We start from the raw sequence: 24,394 nt of genomic DNA on the forward strand, positions 1-24,394 counted from the left end.
TATATAGTAATATGTAGTATATAGGTATATATAGTATTATATAATTATATAATATATAAACCTTATATATAAAATATGTACAAACCATATATTATATAATTATATATATAAACCTACTTATATAAATATAAATTTAAACATAAATTATTCTCCCATCCCCTTTCTTCCCTATAACTCAAGTAAACCCTTTGTGAACTCTGGTGCTTTGCAAATGTGAATTCATGGCGCCCAAAGAAATTAAGTAACCAGCAAAAGAAATTGTTCTTGATTGTGTGTGACGAGAGTCAGGACACAGAAAGGAGGAAGACTAATCCAAGCAGGGTGGAGACAGAAGCATGAGCCAGAAATATAGGATGGAAGCCAAGTGAGACAGGGCAGAAGGGTTAGGAAATAAAGCACGAGTCCCTAAGAGGAGTCACCCAGCTTGGAGGATCTGTTTTAGCTAAGGAACCAACTAGAAAGACTTTGAAGCTTCTCTCTAGGGAGGCAAAAAGAGGGAGCTCTGGAGTGGACTGGGACCAGATGAAGGTGTGGGACAGGGCATAGGAAATCCAGAACTGAGGACAGTCTTAACTGTAAAAGCCTCTCTTTAAAACCAGCTCCAGCCCCAGGATCGATCAAAGTACACTTGTAGGCAGAGTAGCTTGCTCTCCAACCTGCTGTGATCACTTTCTGCAAGAAGAATAACAGCCTTTGGTGAAAACAAACGATCTCTTAGGATCTCGTTGGATCTGATTGCTGGTGCTGAATTTTAACCCACCTGGATTCCTGGTACTTGCCTTTTTCAACCATGTTACTCCAACTCACCTTGTTGGGCTTGGTGGCTTCTTTCCAGTTTCTTGGCTACTTGTGACCACAGGTAACCAGAGAGATTTCCTATCCACTGTCATGACTCTCTGGTTTACAGCTTTTTTTTTTGTTTTTAGTTTTTTTTTAATTTTTTTTTATTTTTAGTTTACAACACTCAGTTCTACATAATTTTGAGTTCCAGATTTTCTTCGCTCCCTCCCCTCCAACCTCCCCAAGACGGCATGCAATCTGATATATCTTCTACGCATAACTTCACATTGAACTTATTTACACACTAGTCAAGTTGTGAAGAATTATGACCAATGGAATGAATCATGAGACAGAAGAAACAGAACCAAAAAAAAAAAACAAACGAACCCAACAACAAAAACAAAAGAGAGAAAAAGAAAGGGGAAAAAAAGGCCAACATAAAGTGTGCCTCAATCTGCATTCAGACTTCATATTTCTTTCTCTGGATGTAGATAGCATTCTCCATTGTGAGTCCTTTGGAGTTCTCTTTGTACCTTGTGTTGCTGAGAAGAGCAAAATCTATCAGGGTTAGTCCTCACAGAATCCATATATCTGTGGTTGTGTATAATGTTCTTCTGGTTCTGCTCCGCTCACTCAGCATTATATCATGTAGGTTTTTCCAGGTTGTTATGAAGTCCGTATCATCCCCATCTTTTATAGCACAATAGTATTCCATTACCTTCATATACCACAACTTGTTCAGCCATTCCCCAATTGATGGGCCTGCTCTTGATTTCCAATTCTTAGCTACTACAAAAACAGCTGCTATAAATATTTTTGTACATATGGGTCCTTTTCCCACTTGTGTGATCTCTTTGGGATACAACCCTAGAAGTGGTATTGCAGGGTCAAAGGGGATGAACATTTTTATCGCCCTTTGGGCATAGTTCCAAATTGCTCTCCAAAATGGCTGGATTTGTTTACAACTCCACCAGCAATATAACAATGTTCCAATTTTCCCACATCCTCTCCAGCATTTATCATTTTCCTGTTTTGTCATTTTAGCCAATCTGACAGGAGAGATGTGGTACCTAAGAGTTGTTTTGATTTGCATTTCTTGAATCAGTAGTGATTTCGAGCATTTTTTCATATGCCTATAGATATCTTTAATTTCTTCCTCTGAAAACTGCCTGTTCATATCCTTTGACCATTTCTCAATTGGGGAATGACTTGTATTCCTATATATTTGGCTCAGTTTCCTGTATATTTTAGAAATGAGGCCTTTATCAGAGACACTGCAAAGATTTTCTCCCAATTTTCTGCTTCCCTCCTAATCTTTATTGCATTGGCTTTTTTCGTACAAAAACATTTCAAATTAACATAATCAAAATTATCCATTTTGCATTTTGTAATGCTCTCTATCTCTTGTTATGTCATGAATTCTTTTCTTTTCCATAAATCTGACAGGTAAACTATTCCTTGCTCTCCCAAATTGCTTATAGTGTCAGCCTTTATTCCTAAATCATGAACCCAGTTTGACTTTATTTTGGTATATGGTGTAAGATATTGGTCTATGCCCAGTTTCTGTCCTACCATTTTCCAATTTTCCCAGCAGTTTTTGTGAAATAGTGAATTCTTAGCCCAGAAGCTGGATTCTTTGGGTTTATCAAAGAGTAGATTGCTATAGTCGTTGACTTCTCCATCTTGTGTACCTATCCTATTCCACTGATCCATGACTCTCTTTCTTAGCCAATAGCAGGTAGTTTTGATGACTGCTGCTTTATAGTACAGTTTAATATCTAGTATGGCTAGGCCACCTTCCCTAGCATTTCTTTTCATTAATACCCTAGATATTCCAGACCTCTTGTTCTTCCAGATGAATTTTGTTATTATTTTATCCAGCTCTATAAAATAATTTTTTGGTAGTTCGATTGGTATGGCACTGAATAGATAGATTAATTTAGGTAAAATTGTCATTTTTATTATATTAGCTCGGCTTAACCATGAGCAACTGATATTTTTCCATTTATTTAGATCTGACTTTATTCACGTGAAAACTGTTTCATAATTATGTTCATATAGTCCCTGAGTTTGTCTTGGCAGATAGACTCCCAAATATTTTATAGTGTCTACAGTAACTTTGAATGGAATTTCTCTTTCTAGCTCTTGCTGTTGGGCTTTGTTAGTAATGTATAGGAATGCCAAGGATTTATGTGGGTTTATTTTATATCCTGCAACTTTGCTAAAGTTGTTTATTATTTCAAGTAGTTTTTTTTACTTGATTCTCTAGGATTCTCTAAGTAAATCATCATATCATCTGCAAAAAGTGATAATTTAGTTTCTTCTTTGCCTGTTCTAATTCCTTCAATTTCTTTTTCTTCTCTTATTGCTACAGCTAATGTTTCTAGTACCAAATTGAATAGTAGGGGTGATAATGGATATCCTTGTTTCACTCCTGATCTTACTGGGAATGCATCTAGCTTATCCCCATTACAAATGATGCTTGTTGATGGTTTTAGGTAGATGCTATTTATAATTTTAAAGAAGGCTCTGTTTATTCCTATGCTTTCTAGTGTTTTTAATAGGAATCGGTGTTGTATTTTGTCAAAGGCTTTTTCTTCATCTATTGAGACAATCATATGGCTTCTGCTAGTTTTGTTGTTGATATGGTCAATTATGCTAATAGTTTTCCTAATATTGAACCAGCCTTGCATTCCTGGAATAAATCCTACCTGGTCATAGTGTATTATTCTCATGATAAGTTGTGGCAATCTTTTTGCTAATATTTTATTTAAAATTTTTGCATCAATATTCATTAGGGAAATTGGTCTATAATTTTCTTTCTCTGTTTTGACTCTACCTGGTTGGGGTATTAGTACCATATTTGTGTCATAAAAAGAATTTGGTAGGACTCCTTCACCTATTTTCCCAAATAGTCTACAAAGTATAGGAATTAATTGTTCTTTAAATGTCTGATAAAATTCACATGTAAAACCATCTGGCCCTGGAGACTTTTCTTAGGGAGTTCATTGATGGCTTGCTCAATTTCTTTTTCTGAGATGGGGTTATTTAGAAATTTTACTTCCTTTTCTGTTAACCTGGGCAATTTATGTTTTTATAGATATTCATCCATATCCCTAAGGTTGTCAAATTTATGGGCATACAATTGGGCAAAATAATTTCTAATTATTGTTTTGATTTCCTGTTCATTAGAGGTGAATTCACCCTTTTCATTTTTGATACTGGTAATTTGATTTTCTTTTCTTTTTTAATCAAATTGACCAAATGTTTATCAATTTTATTGGTTTTTTCATAAAACCAGCTCTTTGTTTTATTTAGTAATTCAGTAGTTTTCCTGGTTTCAATTTTATTAATCTCTCCTTTGATTTTCAATATTTCTAATTTGGTATTTAATTGGGGATTTTCAATTTGTTCTTTTTCTAGCCTTTTCAGTTGCACACCCAATTCATTGATCTCCTTTTTCTTTATTTTATTCATGTAAGCATTTAGAGATATAAAACTTCCCCTAAGAACTGCTTTTGCTGCATCCCATAAGTTTTGGTATGTCATCTCATTATTGTCATTTTCTTGAATGAAGTTATTAATTGTTTCTCTGATTTCTTCTTTGGCCCACTCATTCTTTAGAATTAGATTATTTAGTTTCTGATTAATTTTTAGCTTATTTTTCCTTGGTTCATTATTACAGATAATTTTTATTGCATTGTGATCTGAAAAGGATGCTTTGAATACTTCTGCCTTTCTGCACTGGATTGTGAGGTTTTTATGCCCTAGTACATGGTCAATTTTTGAGTATGTGCCATATACTGTTGAGAAGAATGTATATTCCTTTTTATCCCCATTCAGTTTTCTCCAGAGGTCTATCGTATCTGCCTTTTCTAAAATTCTGTTCACCTCTTTAACTTCTTTCTTATTTATTTTGAGGTTAGATTTATCAAGTTCAGAGAGGGGGAGGTTGAGGTCTCCTATTATTATAGTTTTGTTGTTTATTTCTTCCTGTAACTTCCTTAACCTCTCCTCTAAAAATTTGTATGCTATGCCACTTGGTGCATATATGTTAAACAATGATATTGTTTCATTGTTTATGGTGCCATTTAGCAGGATGTAGTGTCCTTCCTTATCTCTTTTAATTAAATCTATCTTTACTTTTGCTTTGTCTGAGATTAGGAATGCTACACCTGCTTTTTTTTACCTTAGCTGATGCGCAATATATTTTACTCCAGCCTTTTACCTTTACCCTGTGTGCATCCCCTTTTTTCAGATATATTTCTTGTAAACAGCATATTGTAGGATTATGGTTTTTAATCCATTCTCCTATCTGCTTCTGTTTTATGGGAGAGTTCATCCCATTCACGTTCACAGTTATAATTTCTATCTGTGTCTGTTTCTCCATCCTATTTCCCCCCTGTTTATGCTTTTATTTCTCCCTTTCCCCTTCCACTCCTCAACAAAGTTTTGCTTTTGACTGCCGCCTTCCTCAGTTTACCTTCCCTCTTGCTTCTCCTCCCTTATCTTACTGTTTTCCACTTGCTACTTCTTCCCTCCCTTCTGACCACCCCCTCTCTTTTTTCCCCCTTTACTCTCCTACTACCTATAGGACAAGTGAGATTTCTATATTTATCAGGGTATGTTATTCCCTTCTTGAACCAGATCCAATGACAGTAAAGCTCAAATACTGCTCTTCTCCCTTCCTTCTTTCCCTCTGCTATAATGTGTTTTTGTGCCTCTTCATTTGATGTAATTTACCCTTTTCTACTACTTCCTTACCTCTTCTCCCATAACCCTCTCTTTACATCTCTTAATTATGTTTTTTATCCTTTTATCAGTTATTTTATACAGACATTCACAGTCTATGTGTATCCCTTTCAATTTTCATAGTAGCTGTACTGTTCTCAAGATTGACATATATATATATCACACATAAGATGGTATAATCTTATATAAAGATGTAAATAATTTGCCCTTGTTGATTAATAAGATTTGTTGGGGGTTTTCCCCCTGTTTACGTTTTTATGTCTCTCTTGAGTTTTGTATTTGAAGATCAAATTTTCCATTTAGTTCTGGCCTTTTCATCAGGAAGGTCTGGAATTCCCTTATTTCATTGAATGTCCATCACCTTGCCTGGAAAATTATGCTTAATTTTGGTGGGTAGTTGATCCTTGGTTGTAGTCCCAGCTCCTTTGCCCTTGGTAATGTCATATTCCAATTTCTCCTGTCATTTAATATAGAAGCTGAGAGATCCTGCGTGATCCTGACTGTAGTTCCATGATATTTGAATTGTTTCCTTTTGGCTGCTTGCAGTATTTTCTCCTTGACTTTGTAATTCCAAAATTTGGCTATAATATTTCTTGGTGTTTTCAATTTGGGATTTCTTTCAGGGGGTGATCTGTGGATTCTTTCAATGGCTATTTTACCTTCTGGTTCTAGGACCTCTGGGCAGTTATCTTTGATAATTTCTTCGAAGATACTGTCAAGGCTCTTTTTTTCATCGTGGATTTCCAGTAGACCAATAATTCTTAAATTGTCTCTCCTGGATCTATTTTCCAGGTCAGTTGTTTTCCGAATCAGATATTTCACATTTTTTTTTCTATTTTTTCATTCTTTACATTTTGTTTTATACTTCTTGATGCCTCATAGAGTTATTAGCTTCCACTTGCTCAATTCTAATTTTTAATGAGTTGCTGTTTTCATTTTGTTTTTGAGTTTCCTTTTCCACTTGGTTGATTTTACCTCTCAGGGTGTCATTTTCTCTGTTTAGATTCTGAATCTCCATAGCCATTTCACCAATCTTATTTTTTAAGGACTTGATTTCATCAGTATTTTTTTTTCATTTTTTCCCTTTTTTCTTTTACCTCCCTAATTTGGTTTTTAAAGTCCTCCTTTAGCTCTTCCAGCAATGCTTTTTGGGCTTGAGACCAGTTCACATTCCCTTTTGAGGTACCAGATATGGGTATAGTGTCATTGCTATCCTCTTCCAAATTGGTATTTTGATCATGCCTGTCTCCATAAAAAGAATCAATGGTCCTTGGTTTTTTTTTGTGCACATGTTGGTTAGCCTTTCCTGGCTTTACAATGAATTTCTGCTTCAGGGCTCAGGGCTCTCTGTCCCGGGTTTCTTATTCTGGGGATTGTGAATCTAGTTACTGGCTTTGTGTATTATAGCCTTCAGTTTCCTAAGGTGTGGAGGAGGGGTCTGACTGCCTGAGGTCTCCTCTTCCCCTGGGGCTGCTCTCCAGCACTATTGCTCTTCAGCAATGGTCTCAGTTGTTTGTGGTTTGTGCTGGTGTCTGCCTCTTCCCCTGGGGGTGCAAGGGTACTTCTGGGCTCCTGGTGTTGACCCCTGCTGGCTCTGCCCCTCTGGGACTCAGGAATTCCCAGTGCTTGGCCACTGAAGCCCCACTTCTGTCTCCTCTATCCCAGTGTTTTTTCCCGAGGAATTCTCTGGGTCGGGGGAGGGGGGGAGGGATTAGAGCCCTTTACCTGGCCATTATGTCTCCCAGAAGTTCAAGAAGACTGTGTTTACTACCTTTGGGCTGCAAGCCTCAGGAGCTGGTGTCTCACGGCCGGAGGTGTTGAGCTGCTGACTCTTGTCCCTTCCACAGACTGCCATCCTGTGTTGGGAGGCTTGGGGATCTCTGCCGGTTTTGGATGCCCAGCTTTCTCCCAGCCTGTCTCGCACATGGGTTTCCGTAGCTGCTTCCGCTTTGGTGTTGTCGGGAGCAGCTCCGCATGCTGAGCACTCTCCCAGCCTACAGATTCATCCCATTGGCCTTTCGGACTCTCCTGGCCTGGAAATTTGCCTCACGCAGATTGCTCGCAGTTTCTAACTCTTTCAAATATGCTCAGATTCACTTTTTCATAGGAATCTGATAGAACTTGTGAGAGAGCTCTGGTAAGACGTTGTTTTCACGTGGCCATCTTGGCTCCACACTGGTTTACAGCTTTTACTTTGCTTTAACTAATCTACCGATTTCTGGCATTTATGCCCAACCCTAACCCAAGGTTTGCTGATAAAAGACCCAGATGCCCCTGTCTGTGTCTCTCCTCCTCTCAATGCTGTAAAATTGAAAATTGACTTTAATTCTATTTTGCTAAGACTTAAGCTGCATTTAATATTTTAATGTTCCTTCCCCTTGTAAACTCCATTCAACATCCACATCCCAGGGGAACTTTCCTGAAGGTCAAGCTTCCATCTTGTAATTACTTCTACCTTTGTAACCCTACCCATTGCCCACTTTCCAGAGAAATTTGATTAACCTAAAAGGTCAAATCACATGGATTTAAATTTAAACTATTGTTGTTGAGTCATGTCTGAATCTTTGTGACCCCCCTTTGGGGTTTTCTGGGCAAAGATATTGGAGTGGTTTGCCATTTCCTTCTCCAGCTCATTTTACAGATGAGGAACTAAGGGGTTAAGTGACTTGTCCAAGGTCACACAGCTAGTAGGTGTCTGAGGCCAGATTTGAATTCAGAAAGATGAGTGTTCCTAACTCCAGGCCCTGACTCTATCCATTATTCCACTTAGTTGCCCTTAAACTATTATACTCCCATTGCCTGAAGACTACTCCCATGGCTGGAGCTTTGTCTTCTGAATGGAATCACATGTCTTAGCTGTAGTTAAGGGGGTTCCAGAAGGGGAAGTCCACATGCTGTAATCTCTATTCTTAATTCATTGATAGCCAATCAGAAGAAGACACACCTACATCACTCAAAATTTTGCTCTGTCATTTTATTAAAAGAACCTGTTAGTCCTCATTCAGGATTTTTGGTCATCAAGACAGGCTATTGGTCTCTTTTATTGGTAATTGCTAGCCTTTCTAAAAAATGGGTCATGCTCGGAACTTTATCTCAGATTTTCTGTTGTAATAACCCCTTTAGAGCAGGCCTAGCTGTCCTGCTGAGGCCCCTGCCCCAGTGTGTTACTGAAGAAGATAAATCCCCTAAGTTGGACAAAGCTGGACCCTATAACTATGCTGGTATTTGAAATTTGTTGACCTGTATTAAGTTTGTATTCCAAGCCTACTTACATCATATTAAAGTTGTTTCTTGAACTTCACACAGTTGACAAAGCATGGTAATTCGGAAAGAGGTGATGTTGTGAACCCAAGACCACAGCCTAATGAGGACCCATTCCTCTTCTTTAATTTAGGAAACTCTTTGTTGGAATGCCCCTAGAATTTAGTAACTTGAGGTCAGGGATTATGTCTTGGGTTCATTTTCTTCTGTTCTGTGATATCTGTGATTTAGCAATACTTTTGGATAAAAAAAGCAACCATACCACATTTCTCTCATTAGAGGACTATGAGAATGTTAAAGAAAATTTGCCATTCTTTAACAATTCCAGGCTTTACCAATTGGGTGGAATTCAAGAAACTACTTTATGATAATGTAAAGAGTGGAATACAAGCTTAATACAGGCCAACAAATATCAAAATGACCCCTGCTTGATCCTCTCACTTTCTTGTGACTCCAGGCTTTGAGTGTTTTAGCTGAATAGTGTCAGAGCCCTAGGGCAGTGGACAGTAACCACCATCACGGTCTTTTCCATCTCCTTTGTCCTTTTCGCCAAAGAATTTGTCTTCCTCCATTTCACAGCGGCATAGAAAGGGTGGATATCATATCATGTCCTGTGTCACACAGTAATGGCAGGGACAGAACCAGAACTATAAGCTAGGCCTCCAGCCTATCATATGGGGATGCCCTCACTTACCTGACTACATCCAGTCCATGAACAAGCTAAGTGTCAAAACAATGGAGATGCTCTGAGGATGTACAACTGTACATGGCTTGGTCCTTGTTAGCCCCACCATCTTACCCACAGTTTGCCTTCCCAATAGAGGGCATCCAGTAGTTGAACAATGTGTGGATGGTCACAGCTAGCCAAGATGTCAATTTCCATTATGTAGTCCTCCAGCTCCTCCTCACTCTGAGTCTCAATCACTTTGGCTGCAGCCAAGACCCCAGTCTCCTTGTTCTGAACCTAGAAGATACAGATAGAAACGATCCTGATCCTTCTTGAGTCAGCTTCTACCTTCCCCAACTTTCCCATGACCACCTGATGAAAGGAATAGAAGGAGCCAGGGTTCTATTGGTTGATAAGCTCCTCCAGGAACCAGGGCCACACTTTGTTCAATAGCTGTCTCATGAGGCTGGTCACCAGAGATCTTCAAGTAGTGGCTGGTTGACTGTGTATCAGGGATGCTGCAGAAGGGATTCATGCTTGAGGGAAGGGTTGGATTGGATAGCCAGCTCTAAGAAATCCAGGACTCTTAAGATTCTTAGATTATAACTATATATAGACATATCTCTAACTCTATCTCTATCTCTAGTGCTATCTATTGTCCAAAAAATCTTAGTGCGGTTTAAAGCTTTAATAAGCTCAAGATTGCACTAAGACTTTTGGGACACCGTGTGTGTGTGTGTGTGTGTGTGTGTGTGTGTGTGTGTGTGTGTGTCTGGGTGTGTCTGGGTGTGTCTGGGTGTATGTGTGTCTGGGTGTATGGGTGTGTGTGTATGTATTCTGCAGAACCCAATGCAGTGTCTTGCCCATAGTAGATTTGTTCGATGAATGAATGAATGATTTCCTGGCAACCCTACAGACTTACTGGGAGGCCTTGACTTTGAGACTTTGCATCTTTCTTCAACCAAATGAATCAATAATCCTTTATTAAATGTCTACTTTACACCTGACACTGTGCTAAGAAATTTTCTTCATGGTGTGGTCAGGACCTTGAGAAAGTGGTTCTCTATTCTTTTTTTCAGCGCCCCCTACCTTTGGGTGCCTATACTCTCACTAATCCACTTATTTGATAAGTATTTACTAAGTACCTAGTCTTCCTGAGTCACCAAGTGGTTTCTGCCTCTAAGTTGCCCATCCCCTTCTCTCCAAAAAGTAGGAGGACCAAGAAGAAGCCATCTGGTTTGGCAATTAAGAGATCATTGGTAACCTTGACATGAGTAGTTTTAGCTAAGTGATGAAATCAGAAGTCATATTACAAATAGTCGAAGGGACTAGCTTTCGCTGGCATGGTTTCAGAGAAGACTTCTACACACTGATGCAAAGTGAAGTGAACAGAACCAAGAGAACAATTTGTACAATAATAACAATGTTGTAAAGATGGACAACTTTGAAAGACTTAGGAACTCTTATTAACATAAGGACCAACTCAATTCCAGAACACATCAGATGAAATATGCTACGCATCTCCAGATGGAGAGGTTATAGATTCAGGATACAAGTATATATACATACATATATATGGCTAAAGCAGTAATTAATTTTGCTCGACCATGTGTTTGTAATAGGGAATTCTGTTTTTCTTGCTTCCTCCATGAGGAGAAGGGGAGGTAGGAGGAAGAGAATTCAGGGCTGAAAATAAATGAAAATTGAATTTATAAAACAGATTAGCCTTCTTTGTTGCTGGTTCATCTAGTTGTTACTTCATTAGGGTTCTTCATGTCTTAGATCATGGAAATAGCTGAAATTGTTTTATCTCTTTAACATAACTCTTATTTTGGAAAGATATAAGAGATCACAAGAATTCTTTCCTCCATCTTGTTGAACACATGACCCAGAAGTCAATTGCAAAGAGCTGAGAAGTGAGTTGGAGGTGAGAAAGTAGAGGTGATGGAAATGAGAAAGTAGCCATAATGAATATAGACAGCTTTTCCTAGGAGACTAATTACAAAAGGGAGGAGAGATATAGTACAAAATGGCTTGAGAGCATGGTAAGATCAAATGAAGTTTTTTGTTTTGTTTTGATTTTAAAGATGGGAGAAAGCTGCTAAAAATAGAAAAGGAACCTCTGAAGAACTCTCTCAATTCTCATTGCTATCACACTAGCAGAGGACAATCCATCAACCAATGAATGTTTATTAAATGTCTACTGTTTGCCAGGCTTTGTACTAGGTGTTAGGGATACAAGCACAAAGAGGGGGAAAGTTCCTACCCTAATGGAGCTTACATTCTAATGGGGGAGACAAGAAGTGTAGATGCACACATCACAAATGAAAGTTCAGAAATACAAATATATACCAATTAGTTAGATACAAGGTGGTTTTAGAAACAGGGCACTAGAAGTTAAGGGGATCAGGAAAGGCTGTATGCAGAAGGTGGTACACAGATGTTTTGAAGTAACATGGCCAGATCCGAAAATTTCACATCTCTGCTTAACATCTTTGAATTGCTTTCTATTATTATCTCTAGAATGGAATCCCAGTTCCTTAGCTTGGCATTCAAAGGTCATTGTGATCTGGTACCACTCTTACAATTCCAAGTCTTACTTTCCTATTACTTTCTTTCAAATACTTTACATTGAGTGATCGAATTAATAAAGCAATTATTAAGTACTTACTATGTATAAAGCACTGTCCACTGACATTCTTAGAAAATTCTTGTGATCTCCAGTGGTCTATACTCACTATCATTCGTAATTATTGTTTTGATCTTTAGAATGTTTTTTCTTTAAATCCCCTGCTGCTTTCCCCACCTGCCCACGCCCCCTTCCCCAACCCCCATTCACTCTCAGTTACATGGGAAATTTCTGAGCATTAAGGCTGTGACATTGGGGGAAGGACAATACTGCCTGGGTCCAGGTTATAACTAGGAATTCTTGCAACTGGAGCAAATTCAGTCTTGAGGGGAGGGTGGTGCAGAGGTCAATTGAACTCACTTAGGTTATACAGGGAAAGAAGTTGCCCATCCCCTAGAAGGCCCTTGACCTTTGACTCTCCAGTCCCTGTGGCTGCAGTAAAGATGTCGGTGGGGAATTCAGCAGGTGAGGGAATATGGTGAAGGAAGGTAAATGGTTTAGCAAAGGAGCACCACTGTGACTCCACTCTTAGTGTAGTAGCCCAGGGCTGGGAAATAAAGTAGGAGCATTTATGCCACCTGTGGCACGGGCTGGCCGAGGACTGGGAATCATGGGAACAGGTCAGAAGTATGCTCCCTGAATGCCAGCACCCTATGGCAATACCTTATTACCTTGCTTTAGTTACTCCTCTGTCTAGGTCTCATTGTTGAACCACCTCACCATAGAGCCCAGGTTGAGCTGAACATTTTGAGGACTGGAGATGGTCACTTGGAATTATAGCAAGGATATCTCCTTAGTTATGCATGAATCCATTCCTAGCCCACTCCCTACCTTCTGAGAAGTGGTTTAAAAACTGAGGAGATGAAAGGTATACTAGCACCAGCAAAGGGAGTGGTCCTAGCTCCAAGAGGCGGAACTTTTGGGGCTTTAGCTAATAAGCTTATTTATGGTAGAGTCATGCTGTAGCCTACCAGTAAGGGTCTCTGACCCAGAATATCAGTCTTATCAGAGTGCTTTTGTGCTTAAAATTCCATCTCCTTCCTCTCTCATGCGTATAACAACGTTGGGGTGATGGCAGCTGAATCCATTTATATGTGGCCCATAATTGTTCCAGGGGGGGTCCATTAATACAGAATTCCTGCATATAGCCTGACTCATGTCTTCTTCCTTCCGTCACCCTCCCCCACTCTCAGAAGAGAAATGTTAGGGGGAGAAAAAGGAAAGGAAAGGATGGGAGACAAGGAAGAATCAGAGAGAAAGGAGGTCTATGCAGAGCACAACCCCATGTTGGGCCTCTATCCAACATCTGATGATGCAGTGAATAGAATGCTAGACCTGGAGTCAGCAAAATCTAAGTTCAAATCTGGCCTTAGTCATTTACTAGATGGGTAATCCTGGCAAGCCACTTAACCTCTGTCTGCCTCAGTTCCCACAGCTATAAAGTGGGGGTAATAATAGCACCTACCTCACAGGATTGTTGTGAGATTCAAATGAGATAATACTTGTAGAAAAGCTCCTAGCACAGTGCCTGGCACATAGTAGGTACGGGATAATGCTTATTTCTTTCCCTTTCCTTCCCCTCTCCCACATCCATACCACAATAATGGTCTCAATTCTGAGACCATTCCATTCTATCTCTCTGTGTTCCTCAATGTCCTTGTGTACAATCCTTACCCTACTCCCTTCTCTGCTCCCCTCCCAATGCAGAGGCACAGTGAACCCTCCAGTCTAGAGGAAGTCACTGTGGTTTCCGATTCTCCTCCATTCACGGACACTGACAGGAAGTGCTGCTCACCAACACCTCATTCTCTAGCTCTTGCCTTAGATCACATACATTTTGTCTTTCACAGAGAAGATGCACTCAATTGTATTAAAACTTACACCAATTTGAACAGTCATTCATCCGAAGTCTGTCTTTCCCTCCCCTCCTAGTTTATATTGAAAAATCACTTTCTGTTATTGGTTGGTATATGAGAATAGAGATGAATTGTATTATTTCACAATAGAACAGAAGAGTTCTTGGCTAAGCTCACTTGGCATATCCTTGGCAGGACTGACCAATTTGGGTTCTAAAAGCAGATGGTGAAAAACACTTATCTACTTTGGTAGAAAGTTGAGGGGTTAAGGGTGTGGAATGTTTCATATGCTGTCAGACATGGATACTATGTCACCTAGTTTTCCTTAACTGTTTTTCCTTGTTACAAGGGAAGGTCCCTTGGGATAAGCAACCTTTCTAGGGATATAAGTATAAAGAAAAAAAAATCCCTACTTACATAGAGCTTACATTCAAATAAGAAAGAAAAGAAGTATGTGCATAAATATATACAGCACAAATAAAAGTAAATAACTATAAATACATGCAAATTAGTAGATATGCTACAAATGTATGTTATATTTATGCATACACACATAAATATAGATAGATAGATTCTCTTTCTTATAAAATCGGTATTAAAGTCATTTTAATCTAATTTAATTTTAATGTGATTAAGTGAGATAATTGGCCACCACTTAGCACAATCCTTGGCACATAGTAGGCACTATATAAATATTAACTATCATTATTAATGTTGTTATTGTTCTTAATTTCATTGTGATGAAAATATTTGGGAGGTAGCATATCCTGTGTTTCACCCTGCGGCCCTGTACCATCTACAGACAGTTTAGGGTATAGATAATATTAACTGGCCTTGCTCTGGCCACAATCCCTTTTAGCCAGAGCATTAAGCTTGCTTTTGCCCTTGGGTAAGAGGGAGATAAATTGGGTGTTCTGGTTGCCACTGTTTTTGCTGATGGAAAGGAGTACTGACAATCCCCAAAGGGAGTCTAAATTTCCAAGCATTTCTCTTTGGTTTTAGATGTCAGTTTTGTGCTTCCATCTGGATGTGGGTATCTTTTTCTAGGAATTCACAACATTTCAAGCAAATGAATGAAGCAACACTACAGATTTGGCTCAGGAGGGACTGGCCTGGGACACCATCCAGCTTCCATATCCTGGTTCTCCCATCCCAGTTTGGCTCAGCCCTTGCGTCCTACCCTTCCAGGAATGGACAGAATCATCTTTCAGGTTGATACAAGAGATTAACCTGAAACACTTACTTTTTCTCTGCAGACTTGCTGGTTCACATATTTCCTGGGTGAGGGAGGTAATTAAAGGTCCTCTCTCAGAGCTCTTATTCACATGCAGAATGCTATAAAATGCTAGAGCTGGGAAAGGACCTTAAAGTTATTCTAGTGCAACCCCTTCATTTGACAGAGAAAGAAATTGAGGCCCAGAGAAAACCATGGACTTGTGCAAGGTTGAACAGTTGGTGTTAGACTCACATTCATTATCTCCTTGAAATGCAAACCTTTGTTCTTCCTTCTATACCATAATGATAAAAAAAATAGCTGCCATTTATATAGCTTTTTAGGGTTTGCAAATTAATTTACATAAATTATTTTATTTGTTCTTCAAAATTCTTTAAAGTAAGCACTTATAGGTATTGTTAGTTCCATTTTACAGTTGAGGAAACCAAGGCTGAGAGAGGTTAAATGATTTGCCTAAAGTCACATAGCAAGGACAAGTTTAAGGTGGAATTCACGTCCGGCTCTTGTTGACTTTTAGGTTCAACATTCCCTCCCCCAACGTTAGGCCACCTCACCCAAATACTTGGAATCTGTGACCTCATCAATTTGTATGTTCCCTCCAAAGATGCAGGTAGCAATCTAACTAGACCTGTTTATTCCATGTGACTTCTGTCCATGTCATCTCCTAAGTTCACCAGAGGGCATCTATCCAACATGTCAGAAACCTTCTTTACTTTATCTTTACATCCCAAGGATATCAGTGGGGGCACTTGGATTGTCCACCTGTCTTCCTCCACCCTTGCAATGTAACCAGATCATGTTTTTTCTCTCTCATACATGTCCCTGATAACATCCTGTTCTTCTCTGAGGTGTCTTATAGGTTGGTTGTATGTCACAATCTGCTTACACTCGCTATGGCCATCTTCACCACTTTCTGTTCTTCATATACATATACAGTTCTTCAGAGGCTCTCCATGTCTTGAAGCTTTATAATAATACCAGTAAAATATTGATATTAAATGGATGGGCATTTGTTTCCAGTAGAATCTTGGGGCCATTTAAGGCTCTTTGTAAATTCCTTGAGATGATCCTGACTTATCTCTTCCTGTTTATTCTGGGCCCAGCTCTTCAAAGACTCACTTCATGACTCCTCAGACTACTTCTCCATCTCCACCCCAGTGGCCTTCTCTAGCTGGCAATATATCTACCTCACATGACTTCCTTCTCCAATTAGTGAGCTCTTCCCTGGAATCTCCATTAGAGGAAGTTTCTATATCAGCCATGCTAGCCAAGCATAAACTCCATCAAGTTCTGCCATGTTAGCATGAAGCCTCTGCTAGCAAAGCATAAACTCCATCAAATTGGAATGGCTTCTAATATTGTCCTAGTCCATTTTCCAAGGTACTAGGTGGTCTTTTTCTCAATCAAAGGGGAAAAATCATGCAAGAAGGAAGACTCCTATTCTAGGACTCAAAGCTTAGAGGAAAAGGGAAAGAGAAAGGGGGTTAGCAAGAAAAAACCAGACAGAGATGGAGACAGTGATGACCAAAGCCAATAGACAGGCCAAGGTAGAGGAAAAAAAGATAATAATAACAGTGATGCTCAACAAAGGGAATAAGTATTTATCTAGTACTTACTATAGGCCAGATGCTATGCTAAGTGCTTTTTTTTTTAAAAAAAATTACCTCATTTGATCCTCACAACAACTCTATGGGGCAGGTGCTATCATTATCCTTATTTTACAACTGAGGAAACTGAGGCAAAGGCTAAGTGAATTGCCCAGAGTAACACAACTAGTAAGTATCTGAGGCCAGCTTTGAATTCAAGTCTTCTTGACTCCAGGCCTAGAGCTTTCTCTACTGCACTACCAGCTACCTCTAAAAGAGGCAGAGACAGAAATATTTGCTCAATAATCCTTTATGAAATAATTATTCTATTAATTAATTATTCTATTATTCTATTCTATGTATTCTCTATGTACTATTCTATTAATTCATTATTCTGTTAATTTTATTCTAATTAATTATTCTGCTTAAAACACAATGTTGGGCCTTATAGGATACAAAGATAATTAAGATACGATCCTTGTCTTTAATGAGCTTACAATTTAGAAGGATGAATTATAACACATACGCAAGCAGGCAATACTCTGCTATGTAGAAGATAATTTATTATAATATGCAAATGAGGGCATATATATGGTGTGTCCCGAAAGTCTTAATGTAGTTTAAAGTTTTAATAGCATATTGTGCTTCAAAAGTCTTAGGATATTTTAAAGCTTTTAATAGCTATTGTGTAGCTACTAAAAGCTTTTTTTTTTTAAAGCTTATTTAAAAACCATTAAAGCTTAAAAATGTCCTAGATTTTTTGGACACCCTATATAAAGAACTTTGTAAAACTTAAAGCACTATATAAATGTTAGCTATTACTATTAATATATCAATATGTTACAGTTACAGTTATTAGGCTGAATATGCTTTGTGTTTATCAGCATACATGTTGTACATTCCCTTCCCCCCTAGCAGAATGAGTACTCTTTGAGAACAAAGACTGTTAAGTTTTTGTCCTTGGTTCCTCAGCATACAGCATGGTGCCCAGAACATAGTGATGCTTGTAAATACTTCTCACATTGAACTGGATAACTGTGAGACATCATCATCATTTTGCAGAATAGAATATTATAGGAGTGCAAAAGATCTATAAAAGGGTATGTGAGGGGCAGCGAGGTGGTGCAGTGGATAGAGCACTGGCCCTGGAGTCAGGGAGACCCTGGGTTCAAATCTGGCCTCAGACACTTGCCACATTTTAGTTGTATGACCCTGCGCAAATCACTTAATCCTGATTGCCTCGCGCAAAAAAAAGCAAAACAAAACAAAACAAAAAAAAGATCAAAAGGGTAGGTGAGAACCACAGGTAGAAAAGTCACTCCTGATGATGCAAATTATAAATGTTATAAAGAATCCGGAAAGTGTGTGCGGGGGTGAGGGCAGGGAGTCAAATAGCTGAGACTGGCATCAAGAAGACCCAGTGTTGTGGATGTGGTACCGACTTAGAGTCGGGAGGCACTGGGTTCGACTCCTACCTTAGAGGCTGACTGTGCGACCCTGGGCAAGTTGTTTGCCCTCTCTGTTCCTCCGTTTTTTCAACTGCAAAAAGAAGGGGCTGAACTTGGTGGCTTTTAAACGCTCTAAACCTATGTTCTTACAGACAGTATTGTCACACACAGGAGCAATTGCAGATGTATTTCAGAAGATGGGAATTGACAAAAAAAGTCCGCAGTAGACTGGCTGGTGTGCCTTTTGGACAAAGTCCTCAGCAATCCAGAGATCAAGGCTACTGCTGCTGCTGACATTTCCAAACTCACCAAAAGGCAGTGATAACTACTTACGAGTTAATAAATACCTAACTGTCCCAGTCAGTTGTAATAGTTTTGGGACTTAGAGGCTTTCCCAAGAGTCAAACTAGTCAGTCAGTCAACAACACCTACTATCAATCAATCGATAAGCATTTATTAAGTGCCTACTATGCACCAGGCACTTTGTGTGCCAGGCACTGTGTAAAGTGCGAGGTACAAAGAAAGGCAAAAACATAGTCCCTGCCCTTGAAGAGCCTGTATTCTAACGAGAACATGCAAAAACTATGTACATACAAGATATATATTATGATATATTATAATTATATTGTATATAATTATTATATATTATAGTTGTATTATCAATATAATTATAATATATCATATATAGTAGATGAAAGGTAATCTCAGAGAAGGCATTAACATTAAGGTAGAATAAGCAAGAAATTAATTTTATTCATTCAAAGGAAGACTAGAGACCTAAGCAGGGAGGGTGGACAGTAGAGAGTATAGGGCATGGGTAACGAGGGAAAGACACTACTCCATTGGTCGTTGGACCTCGGGCATGATGGCTTTAGGACCAATGAAGGATGGAGGAACAGGTGTCAACAGATAGTTGGAGAAGTTCTTCTTTAGCCTTGGCCCTCCCAGCTTTAGCTATTTGGTCACTGCTCCTAATCATTGTAGGAGATGACTGTGGTGTTATCTCTTCCACCAAGGTGGCTTGCCAATATCCCACCTTAGGGCCTGGAGCCCACACCTCCTAAACTAGGGCAGTCGGTTGACACCACACCCTTAACAGGCTGGGCTGTCCATACATTAGTGTAGTAGAGCAGCTCAACCACTGGGGCAATGCTAGAAGTGGAAAGGTGGGGCATAAAGCACAGGCAGACTGCCACAAGAAAGGCTAAACCCAAACCAAACCATCAGCCTTCCCAACATGCATAGTTGAGCTATCCATAATCTCATCACTGTTCTTAGGCCATAGGCCCTCTGTGCCTTCTCAGCCTGTGTGGGTCTTGTCCATGTTCTCCTTCAAATCCTTTGTGGAAGACTTACCCAACCCACTGGAAGTCTTCCTCTAGTCTAGGCCCTTGGATATTTTTGTCAGTCAGTCAATAAACAAGCACTTAATAAGCTTCTACTATGTACAGGGCCTATGCTAAGGGCTGGGTATACAAAGAAAAGCAAAAATACTACCCTCAAGGATTTCCCATTCTAATGGGGGAGACAACATGCAAATAACTGGACAGATAAGACGATATGTTATAAATGGAAGATTATCTCAGAGGGAAGTCACTGGCATTGGGAGGGGAATAAAGAGGAGTGAATCTGGGAAAAGCTTCCTGTAAAAGGTTAGATTTGAGCTGAGTCTTGAAGAAAGCTAGGGAATCTAGGGACAGCTTGCTGGTGCAGTGGATAGAGTGCTGAGCCTGAAGTCAGGAAGCCCTGAGTTTAAATCCGGCCTCAGACACTAGCTGTGTGACCTGGGCAAGTCACTTACCCCTGTTTGCCTTAGTCTAGAAAGGTGGGAAGAGGCCAGGTTGTGAAGGGCTTTAGATACCAAATAGAGAATTTTATATTTGATTGTGGAGGTAATAGGGAGCCCCTGAAGGTTATTGAGTTGAGGTGGGGTGGAAAATGATATGGTTAGATTTGTACTTTAGGGTGGTCACACTGGCAGCTTTGTGTACTGTATTTTGTGAGAACCAATTCAACACTCAAGTTGCCCACCTTCCATTGCTCATTTTCCCTATGTGACAGCCTCACTTCTTTTCTAGTAATGCATGACCATACATATTTCTTCTATGACTTTTCTTGCATATACATCCTTGTTGGTAATATACAGTAGCCTACTTATGCCCTTTGGGTCACCTATAGTGTTGATTCTTCTGAGATGGTGGTGTGGTACGATTCATAGTCATATAACACCTATGGGCTTTGGTGGCAGGGAGCAGACTGGTGTTATTGAAAGAACTGCCCATTTCCCCAAATATATAGTTGACTTTCCTCCTATTCAGGTCTGAGCCCAGATCATTGATCATCTACTGTATCTTTTAAAAATATATGTTCTAATGAACTAACTCAATGGACTGCTCATCCAACTGCATATGCTAAGATTTTTCATTCATTTGGCGTTTTTTGTGTGTGGGGGCAGCGAGGGGGGGCTTTCTAGGCCAGTCTCTTGTGAGTGGCTATGAATAGCCTTGAAGAAGTCTTTTAGCATTTTGAGGCTCAGTGCAATCAGCACCATGTCATCTGAAAACAGGAATACTTGGAGAACTTCACTGTCTGGATAAAAGGAAGCCACCTTCTATTTGTGCCTCCCTATTTCAGGAATGTAAGAGAGCTATTTGAGAATTAATGCAACTGCCTATAAGGCATCTGGGTCCCTCTCTCCTGATACAAAGAAGCAAGAAGGCATAGGGCCTGAACTTGAAAGAGAGAAATATCTTTGTTGAAGGAATTTGTGGGAGCATGTATGTATAGAGGAAAATTTCCTTGTCATATATTTCACTGTGTTATTTAATTAAAGGCATTTTGCTTTGAACGAATGTGTCTTTTGGTTGGTCTAGTAAAAGAAACACCAGTGAAGGCTTGAAAACTGTGTTTTTGAATGATGCTGATTCAAAGCATGACTTGATCCTGGGGCTAGCTTTCAGGGGTGCCATGACTGAAGTGGAAGATCAGGCTATACAACCCTGAATACTGAGGTACAGTGTATTAGGATACAAAGGTCTTGGTTTCACTGTCACTAATGAGAATAAAACAATATAGAAACCTCAGCAAACTAGTCCAGTTCACATCTTTGTTTTCCTTCCAGTTTTACCTACAAACGTTGGCAAATTCTAATTTAATTGGATCTCATGTTAATCTTTTCCCAACTCGTTTTCTCCTCCACTACCTTTGCTACTTTGTGAAGTTATATTGCTTGTAAGTTTTTGCCATAGTCCTCTGTAATGTTTTGCAAATGAATTTATATTATAAATTAGCTTTATCCTTGGTTGCCAAAACTCTTAACTTGGCAAAGAGAGCAGATGTTTGTTAGCTAAAGTAGTTTCTTGGCTCTCTGACCTCCTTGATTAAACTTATCTTTATCAATGTCTTTACTTGCATTTCCCAATTTTTTTTCAGTCAACAGCCTGTTTAAAGAGGTTGGGATGGAGCTGTTGTAATTGCCTACTGTGTCTTCTCATATTTATTAATTCCTTTAATTTGGCTTTAATTTTGATCTTACCTCTAACCAGGCAATGATTTGATGACACAGAAGCAGCTGCTTCTGAGATGTCTCACACATTAGTCATTAGTCATTTCCTGTTAGTTAACATGGAGTCAATTTAATTTTTTTTATGCAGTTTGGTGCTAGTGATGTCCTATGACTTCCAACTCTCTTCTTGAAGAAAGTATTCATGATATAAAAGCTTGGGGCTTCTGAGTAACTTCCAGGATATCTTTGTATTTTTTTGATTTCTTAATTTTGTGCCTTGTAAAATCACACAAATGGCTGCTCTAATATAAAATTAGTGTTTTTTCTTATTTTAAAAGAAATTATTAGCTTTCTTTTGTGTTAGAACTTTAACCTGATTAAATAAATTTAATACCAGTGACAGCCTTCTTTCTGAATTTCTTCCCATACCAAGTCAGCACCTTTTTCAATCCTTAATTCTTAGCACATAGGCTAATATGAGTTAGGTAATGTGAAAATCTATTTAATATTAAATATGCATATGCATATGTATATATGTATGTACATATCCCCTCCTGGATCACTGCCTTTTCTTTGTCATGGCAGAGGAGCTTGCATAGCTTAATGAAACTATGAGCTATGCTGTGCAGTGTTAACCAAGATAGGCAGGTCATAGTGGAGAGTTCTGACAAAGGATGATTCATTAGAGAAGGAAATGGCAAACTACTCCAGTATCTTTGCCAAGAAAACCCCACGGACAGTATTAAAACGATAAAAGAGATGACAGAAGATGGGCCTCTCAGGTTGGAAGGTATCCAATGTGCTACTGGGAAAGGGCACAGGACAACTACAAGTAGTTCCAGAAATAATGAAGTGGCTGGGCCAAAGCAGAATGGAAGCTCAGTTGTGGGTATATGTGGTGACAAAAGGAAAGGTTGATGCTGTAAAGATCAATATTGCATAGGAATCTGGAATGTAGGATCTATGAGCCAAGGTAAGCTGGATGTGGTCAAATATGAGATGGAAAGATTAAACATTGACATCTTGGGTGCAGTGAACTTAAATGGATGGGAATGATTGAATTTAATTCAGGTGATCACTACATACACTACTGTGGGCAAGAATCACTTAGGAGAAATAGAGTAGCCCCTGTAATCAATAAAAGGGTGAAGAAGCAGTGCTGGGTATAATCTCAAAAATGGCAAATGACATCTGTTTGAATTCAAGGCAAACCATTCACAGTAATACAAGTCTATGCTCCAACCACTGGTATCAAAGAGACCAAAGTTGCTCAGTTCTACAAAGACCTACAACATCTTCTAGAAGAGCGTGAAATGGAGTCTGGATGCAGATTAAAAAGAAACTAATATCTTGGCAACTGGTCTCATCACCTTCTGGAAAATAAAGGGAGAAAAAATAGAGGCAGTGTCAGATTTTATATTCTTGGGCTTAAAGATCACTGCAGATGGCAACTGAAGTTATGAAACTAAAACATGCTGCTTGAAGGAAAGCTATGGTATATCTGGATAGTATACTAAAAAGCAGAGCTATCACCTTGGCAATAAAGGTTCGTATAGTCAAAGTTAGAGTATTTTGCAGTAATAACGTATGGCTGTGAGAATTGGACCATCAGGAAAGCTGAGCACTGTGGAATTGGTGCTTTTGGATTGTGATGCTGGAGAAGACTTTCGAGACTCCCTTGGAGGTCAAATCAGTCAATACTTAAAGAAATTAATTCAGGCTACTCATTGGAAGGACAAATACTGAAGCTGAAGCTTGAATACTTTGGCCACATAATGAGAAGATAGGACTCATTAGAAAAAACCCCGATACTAGGAAACATTGAAGGTGAAAGGAGAAAGTAGAGGGTTAGATGAATAGACAGTGTCATGGAAGCAACAAACATGAGCCTGGACAGACTTTGGGAGATGATGGAGGATAGAAGGATCTGATGTGCTATAGTCATGAAGAGTTAGACATGATAGAATGAATGAACAACAAATATATACACACGTATGTGCATATGTACATCTATATGTGCATCTATACCTACATCTATATCTATAACTATATAATTGGGCAGCTAGGTAGTATAATGGATAGAGTGCTGGGCCTGGAATTAGGAAGGCTCTTCTTTCTGAGTTCAAATCTAACCTCAGACACTTACTAGCTGTGTGACCCTGGGCAAGTCACTTGGCAAGTCATGTGATTGGGAAGAGCCTTTTTTGATTAGCAGGTGTATTAGACATCTTCAAAAAGGCCTGAGTCAGCTTTGGCCATCCCTTCATCTCACTGTCTTCAGCCTGACTCTGGTAGCATGAAGGCCTACTGCCCCCTTTAAAAAAATTACTCATTGCCCCTCTGGAAATATACTTTCTTTAACCTTTTAATTTTTTTTAAGTTTGCATCATTTCAAAAAATATAAATTTTTTAAAAATGACACATTTTAAATTTAATAATTTATTGTAAAATCGTATTATTTTTTCCTGCACTGAAATTTTGATGATACAATATTGCATCATGTAACCATATAGTATCATATTGTAAACAAGTCATTACATGCTCATATTCCTGCCGATGCATGCTGCACTTCCCAACAATGCACAACACACTTGCCTGCCAACACTTGCTTGATAAGACCTGTTGGCAGACTTGACAGCTGATTGGTTATAACTTGCATTTTGTGTGTTTATTTGG

At 39.0% G+C, this 24,394-nt stretch overlaps 1 protein-coding gene across 1 annotated transcript in view; it reads right to left on the bottom strand.

Annotated features, from left to right (window-relative positions):
* Window positions 1-24,394, bottom strand: part of LOC118845105 (serine/threonine-protein kinase 10-like) — a 68,825-nt gene that overhangs the window by 38,723 nt on the left and 5,708 nt on the right. Inside the window, 1 exon segment of the mRNA XM_036753142.1 lies at window positions 9,593-9,757. Coding sequence (XP_036609037.1) covers window positions 9,593-9,757 — 165 coding nt within the window.

Source organism: Trichosurus vulpecula, chromosome 3 (genome assembly GCF_011100635.1).
Source record: "Trichosurus vulpecula isolate mTriVul1 chromosome 3, mTriVul1.pri, whole genome shotgun sequence".
Taxonomy (NCBI): Eukaryota; Metazoa; Chordata; class Mammalia; order Diprotodontia; family Phalangeridae; genus Trichosurus; species Trichosurus vulpecula.